General features: G+C 39.1%; 2 protein-coding genes across 3 annotated transcripts in view; both read right to left on the reverse strand.

Moving 5' to 3' along the window:
• The window catches only part of dync1h1 (dynein, cytoplasmic 1, heavy chain 1), a 32,373-nt gene extending 29,008 nt beyond the window's left edge, over positions 1–3,365 (reverse strand). The window contains 7 exon segments of the mRNA XM_085142930.1: positions 67–294; positions 437–708; positions 819–1,005; positions 1,152–1,407; positions 1,527–1,700; positions 1,802–1,889; positions 2,978–3,365. Of these exon segments, the coding sequence (XP_084999056.1) occupies positions 67–294; positions 437–708; positions 819–1,005; positions 1,152–1,407; positions 1,527–1,700; positions 1,802–1,889; positions 2,978–3,227 (1,455 nt within the window). The 5' untranslated portion in view covers positions 3,228–3,365.
• Positions 3,366–5,528: 2,163 nt separating this feature from the next.
• On the reverse strand, positions 5,529–10,000 carry tmem30b (transmembrane protein 30B). 2 transcript variants are annotated; one of them, XM_085142840.1, is made up of 8 exons: positions 9,976–10,000; positions 9,294–9,492; positions 7,970–8,077; positions 7,741–7,848; positions 7,492–7,582; positions 7,274–7,411; positions 6,952–7,161; positions 5,529–6,333 (listed from the first exon to the last, which is right to left on the reverse strand). In XM_085142840.1, the coding sequence occupies exons 2-8, from the start codon at positions 9,480–9,482 to the stop codon at positions 6,155–6,157; spliced, it is 1,023 nt and encodes a 340-aa protein (XP_084998966.1). In that variant the 5' UTR covers positions 9,483–9,492; positions 9,976–10,000; the 3' UTR covers positions 5,529–6,154. The 2 variants fall into 2 exon arrangements, with proteins under 2 accessions (XP_084998966.1, XP_084998965.1); XM_085142839.1 differs by having other exon boundaries at positions 9,864–9,980.
• Between the last annotated feature and the right edge of the window lie 381 nt (positions 10,001–10,381).

The raw sequence follows: 10,381 nt of genomic DNA on the forward strand, positions 1-10,381 counted from the left end.
ATAACATTAAATCTCTTAGTCAAGATGTGATTTAAAACAAAAACAAAACACCATTTAAAGGTTTACCTGAGGCCTTAGCACACGGACGATGACAGCCCTCAGCTGCTCATGCTGCCTTCTGAAACGCCTCATGTGGTCCAGTCGGGACTGAAGTTTCCTATGAGCAGGGCTCAAACGCCACACCATCTTCAGGTTCTCCTCCCTCTTCCTCTTCACAATGTCCCTCAGAAGCACCTGCAGTTTCTCATACTCATCCTCCCAAGTCTGGAACACCTCGAAGCAAGCCACCATCACCTGCACAGACAAGCATAAGGGCATTCAGGAAAATGTATAATACTGTGAGTGGCTAAGGTGTGTGTGTTTGTGTGTAATTGTGGGTGTTATTTTATGCTGGAGACCAAAAAAACAAACAAACAAACAAAAAAAACACACCAACCTTTTCAAATTCCTCATAGGCTACATGCATGAGCTTCCTGGTACCCAACACCTTGAGCAGCTGGGAGCTCAGGTCCCTGGAGATGGCCTCTACTAGGCGTAGTGCTCTCTGGATGGGATACTTTGTGTTCCTGATCTTTTTCAGGTGAGTAAATATGGCCATTAGAGCCTGGCGGATCTTATCAAGCTCTGAGGCAGAAAGCAGGTCATTAAGAGGGAAGTCTTTCATCAGAGGATTGTAGTCATTGACGGTTTCCACTGCCTGTTTCAAACCTGCAGGAAGAAGTAGAGGAGAAGTGAACATTTACTCGCGCTTCTCTAAATGCAAACATGTGTTGAGCCAGCCAAGTAAAAACAGCAAAGTTATAACTTGTGTCACTTACCGGTGTCTGTATCAAAACTGACAGTAGCATGGAAACGTTTCCCGTGTTTCAGGATGTCCAGAGTGAGAAGAACCTCTGGGCTCTCTCTCTTCTCTTGGATCCTGTTAAGGGCTCTCTCCAGATTCAGCCAGAAACTAATTTCCTGCAAGGCTGTGCCCGAGGCCGGGTCACGATCGAGCTTAGTCACCTAGAAGGGCGCGAGCAATGATGATAGCAACCATAAATCAAGTGTTTTTTATTAGAGAGGTTTTTTTCCAAAGACTGGTTTTGCTTTGTTATATACTTCCATCGTGGACTTTTAAATTGGGACAAATATATAGAAATTCCTCTTACCTTTTGGATCTCCCTGATCCAGCGGTTAACTCCAGATTGCAGCTGGTTCAGGAAAGTAGGATCTTCCACCTTGTCGCCAAAGTCAGTGACTTTGGGCTTCTCCCCACGCTCATAGCACTGCTTGGCGATATTTGTGATGATGGGGTGGATGAGCAGGCTGATTTCAGGAATCTCAATATTTTGCTGTAGGTGGAGAAGGCCCATCTCCAGCTCAGCAATCTTCTTCTCAACAGATGGGGCCATTTTATCCCCATCTCTAGAAAGTTGTAACAGATAACAGTGTTGCAATGTTTTTTTTCCTTCCATTACATTTGTAATTCAATGCCAAGTTCAGGATTTAGTTTATTTAAGGAAGGCTTCGCAAAGTAACATTACCTGTCGGCTTTTCCAGACTCACGAATGTAGGACTTGAAGAAAGGCGCGACAGCATTACTGATGAAAGAGTGAAGCGTCTCGTAGGGAGAATCCTCGCTCAAAGTCAGCACTCGCACCTGGGTTGATATCGGTTTGTCTGCATCAATGACGCCCGTCCTCTTGATCAAAGCCAAGCTACAGGGTAAAGAAAAGGTGAATGTATTCATCCAGAATAGCCAGAATTTAAATAACTGAAGGATCATATGCAGTATTACTTTTTCTAGTGCATTATTTACCTGTTGGACTTGATCCCATAGTGGATGTCAATGCTAACATTATAAGTGATGCACTCTTTCTCCTCCTCACTTTCATCTCCGACCTCCTCTGTGAGGAACCAAATACATATATTAATTTAATAACTAAACAGATGACCCATCATTGAATATGTGCATCAGGTTCTTTATACTAGGTGTTAAACAAGGTCAAAGTAGCACATTAATACCTTGTCAATGTCAATATGAGGACACCACAGTGCAAATAGTCTTGCTTTATTACATTTCCATTTGCCTCATGTACAATAAGGTAGGGCATGTGACTGCTTGTATTTTTACATTATTTCAAACTATTTAAAGACATGCATGATTGACTCCTTAAGGCCAGTGAAGTTGCAATGCAGCTAAAAAAGAATTAAACTATTTGGACTCTAGATAGATGTGCACAATGAGAAATGCTGCAGCAGATGATAGTGCAGCTATTCATGTCCACACCCTCCCTTACAAGTGATGAGTGGGCTGCATTGCAGTATCAGTATTATTAATGCAAAACCGCGAATAGGCCGGGGAAGTGACTCTTTGGGCTGGGAATCCAAAACCTCCAGGCTAAGACTGGTCATGTGTGGTATCAAAGGATCAAGATTCAGCACAGATATAGTAGGAAAGCAGCTCAGAAGCTGAGGATTAATTTGCCTAGGGAAACTTAAGATAGTGTTTATTGACACAATCTGGTTCACATGATAAAATGACTTGCAGCTATGACAAAGGAGCCATTCTCTTTGAATTCCTATAAATATGCTTCATGTTTTTATTATAACTGTGTATCTGTCTCGTTATTTGTGCACCAGGCCTCAACGTGATATGCATATATAATAGCATTATATAGATGCAGAAGGAACACAAAAATAACGGAGTTACGTCAACATACAGCTCCATTTTTTTTATTGTTGTAATAGATTGTTTTATCGTCCCCACCCAGTGTGGCGCAGTTATCTTAGTAAGTAGATGGACAGCTTTAGCGACATCGGTTAATATCGTTGTAAAAGCAGCAGTTAACGATGAGTTTCCAAACGATTTGGCAGATGGTTAACAAGAAAAGCTAATTTGCAAAGACGCCGACTTTATTCTAAAGTAACTGGGTGAACAAACAGTGTTGCTATTAAAATCATATTTATGAGCTAGTCGAGTTCTCTGACGTACCTTTCAGAGCGCTTCTCTCGACCAGGATGGTGTGAATCTGGGGATCGGCCAGGAATTTTCTCATCTGCTCCACGGAGCTTTTCTCTTCCAGGGCGGTTTCCAGCGAGGCCGGGGCCTCTCCGCCATCTTCCAAGAGCAGCGGTACCAGCTTCCGAATGTGCTTCTGCAGCACCGAGGTATCAGCCACCGTCTGAACGGCCGACACCTCCATAGTGCCGGAGTTTTCCTCCGTCCCCCCGCCGTCGGACATCCTTCTAAGAGCGTCAACGACGAATAGTTGTTGCGTGAAAGTGAACAAAGAAAAAAGGATGACGGTAACAAGCTGACTGCAGCTTCTACCAGCGGGTCATAGGTTGACTGACTGCCGCTGTCAAAACGTCGCAACCGACGCAATCTGTTTTATATGCGCAAATGATTCTGGTATTTGTCGTTCCTTATATGGGGAGTTCACCGAGCTGTGGTCGTCAAAGACTACAATACCCATAATGCAGTTGAATTAATCAGTTTTTTTCTGTCCTTTTGTTAGTACCATGTGCGACAAATAGGGGGAGCAAGGGAGTTGTCTAGAATGATGCAGCTGAAATAGCTTGCATTAAAATACAAACTTTGATTTGTGCTATTGTTAATTTAATAATAATGTAATTTTAAGAAATCAAAGGCATTAAGCATGTTGAGGCCCATGTGCTATTGGGGACTACGAGTACCAAAATAAATTTGATAAATAGATAATTAATGAATTAAATGTACCATTAATAAATTATAATTGGAAAAAGTAAATAAATAAACAAAATAAATAAATTTATGGAATGTTTTAAAGAAATTAATTGACATTAATTCATTATTTACTCATTTAGTTGATTAACTATTTCCTATTTTAATTACACACTTTAATATTAATTTAATTATGCATTTATTTAATTCCCTTTGGCACTCTGGAAGGCCAAAGCAAATTTGTTCCTTGAGATCATAACACAGACGAACAAAAATATTAAACAGACCTATAAAAGGACCTATTAACTCTTAGGAAAAGAGAACTGAAAAGTGTACCCATAAATGGGACAATACAAAATGTTATAAATGTAAAAAAGTATATATAACCTCATATTAATTTGTTTTTAGAGCTTAGTGCTAGTCCTCCAGAAATGCAGTCCCAGATTGGTTTTAACTAGCACAAATATTTTGACTTTTAAGCACACAGATGATGTGAAAATGAATCAGATTCTCTCAACACTATCAAACTCAAAAGCGAGAAAAATATATTCCCTGGCACATGAAAGTTGTTGTGGTAATTCCATAAATAAGGTGACAGACAGGAAATCTGAATGCAATGAATCTTTCTTACTCTCATTTCTGCATGTCATGCTGCTCACAGGTGAATAAGACTAACTTAAAGTTCATCAGATCACTTTACAAACACATTCTAACTACTATTGTATTCAGATATACATCTGAATACAATACGAGATTTATCCAGCCTGTTCTGGGCAAATGAGTAGAGCAACAAGGTCTGCCATGTAGGCGTGCCTAAGCAATGCATCATTTTTGCGCAGTCAGCTCTCTCCTAATAAGCAATTAATGACTGGAATATATTTCCCCAAAATTTGAAAACTTGTATAGATTTCGATCTTTAGTCATGATATATATTTAAAAAATGATTTTGAGGTCTTGTGAGCATTAATTTCATTATGACTGCTTAATTTTTTATGTAATTCTGTATATATGTGATTAAAATTGTGTGTGTGTGTGTGTGTGTGTGTGTGCCCCTGTTGATAGATTATAACTTTATATACTTTTTTAACTGCAGATACAAGTTGGCTAAACTTTCTTTCCTTTTGTGTGTAGATTTGTATCTAAAGTTCTGTAAAATAATAACTAAAGCTTTAAAATAAATGTTATGGAGTACAAGGTACAGCATGTGCATTCAAAATGGAGCAGAAAAAGAAAGTAGCCTAGCATATTTTTAACTATATGAAAAGTGTGTTTGAGTAAAGTACCCTTTCCATCCCATTGTTAGACAGTAATAGTGGCATGGTGGGAATGGGGCCTCTGGACATGTGCTCTATCGGTACTCCATGGGATCGCATTTAAATCAAGTGTCATGAGTGGGCCCCACCCCGGCAGGACAATGTGAGAAGTATCGCCCCAAAAAGTTTTCAGAAACTGCTGGAAGAACAGGACAAAGAGCCGGAACAAGTCGCTTCTACAGAGACCCCACCCACAAAACCACAGGACAAAAAAAAGATCACATCTCAATCTCCCTTTGCCAGGATATTATTAGAAATCATCTGTCAATGCCCCAATGGATCAGAGCTGCTTTGTATACATAAAGGCATGAATTTTTCAAATAGTACTTATTACTTACATTTAAAAAAAAAAGTATATATAGCCAAAGGTTGATCAATAAAAGTGTTAATGGATGTTGCATTTCATCAAGAAGGCAGACCCACCAGCACTCGATATTACACATTTGATAATAAAATAAAATGTCATGTACTAAATTGAGCTTTTTGAGTATGATTATATATGCAGAATAAGAAGTAGGACACAATCGTTCTGGTCATGTTTATTTAAATAAATACCAACATAAAGTAAAGCATCAGTTTCAAAGAGTAAACAGTTCAAACTGGAACAAGTTAAGAGAAAATATAATTAGGGGCTTAGCCTATACACCGCATCCCTGAGTAACAGCAACATTTGCAACTTCTATTACACACCCCACAGATTAAATAGCTTTTCAATGATTTATGGCTTTAATATTGTTACTGAGTTAAAGTGAGAATGCAGCTCAGTTTTTGATGACAAAAGCATGTTTTTAAGAAGTGTGCTGGCAATGACTATTTGTTGGCTAGACAAGTAAAGGATTAGTTTGCAGATGTGCCGGTGGACAACTATATATACCAACATTTAAAAACAAGAAAATAAATTATGCTAGCTCACTAGTTGCATGGAATCAATACAGTAACATCAGCATCAAGTCCTTTGAAAGTTAAAAACAGACTTTGTCTGCACCTCCGGAGATAAATCTTCATACCCAGGATAAAATATGTAATTTGAGCATTTCACATGAGGATTAAACCGCACCTTGATCACCTCATCGAACGAAGGCCAAAAAGACGGAAAAGATAATTGAAAACGTCGATCAAGTCGATACATCCGCTGAAGTCCATGACAGGATGCTCATTCCTCATCGGGGAACTTGAATTTAGCATAGACGATGAGCATAACCACGGACATCACGACACACAGGGAACCAATCACGAGGTAGGCAATGCCGAGGAATTCATTGCTTCCACCCATCCAGGACACATTGCTGAACACAATCTTCTTCGCCCCATTAAAAGCCCGAACAGGATAGTCTGGGGCACAAGTGTTAAGGATATACACTGAGAATAGATACAAATGAATACCAGTTGTGGAAAACAATAACACTAAAGCAGAAAAGACATAGGTTATATCAAAAAGTACATTTTTCATTTTTCATTCCATAAAAATCTGTCTTGCTTGCATTGCAAACAAACAAATATATTTAAATGTTGTATTGAAAGTATTCAAACTTACAGCCCTGTTTTCTAAAGTGGGCGATATGGAGAGCGTTACATAAGTCCTGCCTTGGTACACGACAATCAAAAGCTATTTGCCTAGCTTGTTTACCTATGTCAGAAAATTTGCCTGTTTTTTGGTCACCTTAAAGAACTCCTGAGTCATTGTGCTCAAGCCAGTGCTCTGGTGAACAGAGACACACCCAACCTGTTGAACAGGTTACGAATACACTGCTGTGGCTGTAACACGACACTGGAGCCTCGTAAATCTTTAAATCGGTGGAATTTTTTTTTTTTTTTAAACAGCAGGCTATTTTGTAAGTGTTAAATATCATTGGTTTCATAGCATCATTTATACATGTGTATAAATACATATATTATAAATATGCATCATCCTTTAAATCATTGTATATTGTGTAATGAGTACAAGGATACTGTAGGTGATGTCAACCGTGTAGTTTCCAGCTGGGAGACCGTTTTTATAATCCCCGCTTGCATCGATTCGTCGATACAGCTTTCTGAAATTTGGCAGTGCTGCCCTCCTCATCCACACCAGGAAATCTTGATTCACAAACCCGTTGTTACTAGGGTCTGATGCATCCAACTCATAAGCAGGCTTGGCCCAATTTATGGGTTTCACAGTACCTGCAAGTCAAAGAAGGCCAACATTTACCAAAGTATGTTAAGTTCCTGGAATGTGCACTTTATTACCCTCTATTAAACACAACTTAAGATAAAATTAGACTAAAGGTACTACCATTGAAGGCATTCTTCAGAGGTGTAACGCTTGGATTTCTGTATTTGACGTTGTAGTCTGTCCACCATGCTATTCCTTTTCCATCCAAGGGCACGTTATTTGTTTTCCCATTGACGGTCCAAGTCAGCGTGAAAGTGTCTTTAAAAGAAAAAAAAATTAACACTTCCTTTTATAGAAGATACTTTAATCTCCACAATTACTAGAGATCCCATACAAACCATTGAACATGCTGTTTGCTATCGATCCACATGGCACAATTGGTTTTTTGCTGCTGTCGTAGTCATAGGGGGAACAGGAACTACTGGGGCTCTTCAAGAGATACAGACATTTTTTTTAAATTCATGGTCTGTAAGATTTACATGAATTACAGAACTGTAAAAGTAAATTCAGCACAGCTTTAGAAACTGCACATTTTTACACATCCAAGTCTGTGCATGTCTGTGAAATACTGTGTGTTCTTCACTCACTGTAAAGTAACTCAGGTCTCCATATAGCTGGTTATCGTCTTTGGATGCCCCATATCTTCTGTAGTTTTGGAAGTAGTTTGACAATCCGTAATAAAAGAACACAGGGCCCTGGATTAAGGAAAACAAAACCCACATAAAAAAAGGCAATAACCAAAAAACCCCACTGGATTGAGAGGCAGGAGTACAGTTATGCTGGCATAAATTATATAAAATAAGGATCCATCCCAACCTGAAGCAGAGTAGCGAGGGTGAAGTTCAGTGAACACTTGCAGTTTGCTACAACTGACTGGGCGCAGCTAGAACATGGTGATGTGTTGTTATACCCAGTGTAGTCAAACTGTGTGGGAAAGAACATCAAAGTATGAATTCTTACTTCTCAAAAACACCTATTTTCATTGTATTCAAGTCTGTAAAAAGACAGCATGGTCAGTAACTGTTTATAAGAATGATCCCATATATAAATTTTAATGTTTAAAGACTGTTTAATAACAGGGGCGGTACTAAAGAAATTTTCTTAGGGTGGAATGAGGGTGGCAGAGAAATCAAATGGGGTGGCAAAATCAAAGCCTTTTTTTTTCAAACACATATGCAGGTGATGACATATGGTTAAAATGATTCAAATACAGTAAATATACATGCTTTTCATGTAAATATTGTCTATAACTTAATTATTTTCTGTAGCCCACATAATTAAACATGTTAGTTTCACATAAAATCCACATAAAACACGTGAATTTTGATTCTATGTACTCTATAGCCAGTTTAATAAATAAATATATAGCACAATATGTATAAAATTCAGAAAGCTACACAACATGGAGCGGTGTTGTTCGAAATGTGCTCTGGCACAATCATAGGCATGGCTTGCTGCTGAAAACAAGAAAAAAAGCTGGTCCTGCTATGGGCAGGACCATTTGTTAATGGTGTAGGGCAGCGGTCCCCAACCCCCGGGCATCGGACCTGTACCGGTCCGTGAGTTGTTTGGTACCAGGCCGCGAGAGTTGAGGCTAAGGTGTGAAATGTATGGTTTTCAGGGTTTTTATGGGTTTTCAGCGTTATTTTGTTATCGTTTTTTAACGTTAACTCAGTTTTCCTGGGTCTTTTCACGTGTGTTATCTTCTTTTTTTCTGTACCGGTACTAGTTTTATTTTGTTGTATTTATCTGCATGTCATGCTGCTCACACCTTAATGGCCGGTCCGTGAAAATATTGTTGGGCATAAACCGGTCCGTGGCGCAAAAAAGGTTGGGGACCGCTGGTGTAGGGAGCTAACACTATACAATAAATTCATTTGTAGAATTTATATTCATTGTTAACCATAACTGCACTCAAAGTTAATGGTATCTTATTTTAATAAACAACACTGTCATATGCAAAACTAGGGTGACACTTGGGGTGGCAAGAGATCATTTTAGGGTGGCACATGCCACCATTCTATATCCGCCCCTGTTTAATAATTATAATTATTTAAAAAAAAGAAAGAAAATACTGGCTGCATGCAGTTGTCATTTGATTGTTCATCCTAGGCATATGCTTTCAGTGTGGAGGTCATACCTCTAACTCCTGGATGCTCTTGGAAGTGACAAAGAGAGCGACTCCAATGCCGATGAAGGCCAGCCCAATGAGGACAAATCCTGGGATTACAATTCCAGCAGAAAGTATAGGCTGCCATGCCGGAAGCCTTTGCTGGGTGAAGGCGGTGTTGTCTGGCCGGTTGGCTGACTCTGACTCTTGTTTCACCATTTTCTCGCTTCTGTTGGATTGAATCATTATAGGTTTACAAGTATGATCCAGTTTATAGCATTGCAAATGTGTCTATTACATCCACGGCAATGTATGAACCCCCTACTAAAAGTATACTAGTTTATTTGTTCACCAAAGATTTATACAGGTGTGTTGACAACTGGCGTCACAAAACACTGTAGCACAGCGAAAACCTTTGTAATACTGTACACACGAAATCTAAAACCCCGACCGCAGCGGTATACAGATTGTTAAAAGTACACCACTGAGTTTTCGCTCACTTTTAAATGGGTTTGTTCAGATACATAGTTTACCCCAAACAAAATGCTTTATCATTATATTCACGCCTAACACTTGGGTATTATATGTTTAGCCACTTACGTGCAATCAGCTCTAAAACGAAGACACAAAAGCCTCAAAAACAGAACATCGATATGCTTCCCTGAGTCGTGAGCCCGACGGAGCGGAACACCTTTACCTGCTTACTGCTTACCCCGCCTACTCTGCCACACCTGCTCTTTTCTTTTCTTGGGATGACGTCAGTTGTTTGCGGGGTCGGGGTTTTGCGGACAGAAAGTAGGACGGAAACGCGGAACATGCAGGCTTTTTCGGCCACTAAAAAAATAAATAAAAAGCCGTGATACTGGGTTGAACTATGTCACCTAGGCCTATTCAAATTTGAAACTCCAAGGGTATCATATTTGAGATTTGTGATTTTATCCCCCCGAATAAACTCCACAAAAAATGCCGGAAGTAACAAAAATTATGCAAATTAAAACCGAAATGGGCAAACTGATATGAATTTACTTTTAGTCAATAAATATATTTTTTTGAATCAGGCTTTACAAGGCAAACTTAATTTAAAAAATTTGATAAATTGACTTGTAATTTTGACTCAG

Source organism: Neolamprologus multifasciatus, chromosome 19 (genome assembly GCF_963576455.1).
Source record: "Neolamprologus multifasciatus chromosome 19, fNeoMul1.2, whole genome shotgun sequence".
Taxonomy (NCBI): domain Eukaryota; kingdom Metazoa; phylum Chordata; class Actinopteri; order Cichliformes; family Cichlidae; genus Neolamprologus; species Neolamprologus multifasciatus.

Bases quoted from the DNA above. Each gene is read 5' to 3' on its own strand.
- tmem30b (XM_085142840.1), bottom strand. From the start codon at position 9,482: ATGGTGAAACAAGAGTCAGAGTCAGCCAACCGGCCAGACAACACCGCC. The intron at 8,078-9,293 runs GTATGACCTCCA...TTTCCCACACAG, and splicing joins AGAGCATCCAGGAGTTAGAG to TTTGACTACACTGGGTATAA. The intron at 6,334-6,951 runs GTATCCTTGTAC...CTTGTGCCCCAG, and splicing joins CACGGTTGACATCACCTACA to ACTATCCTGTTCGGGCTTTT.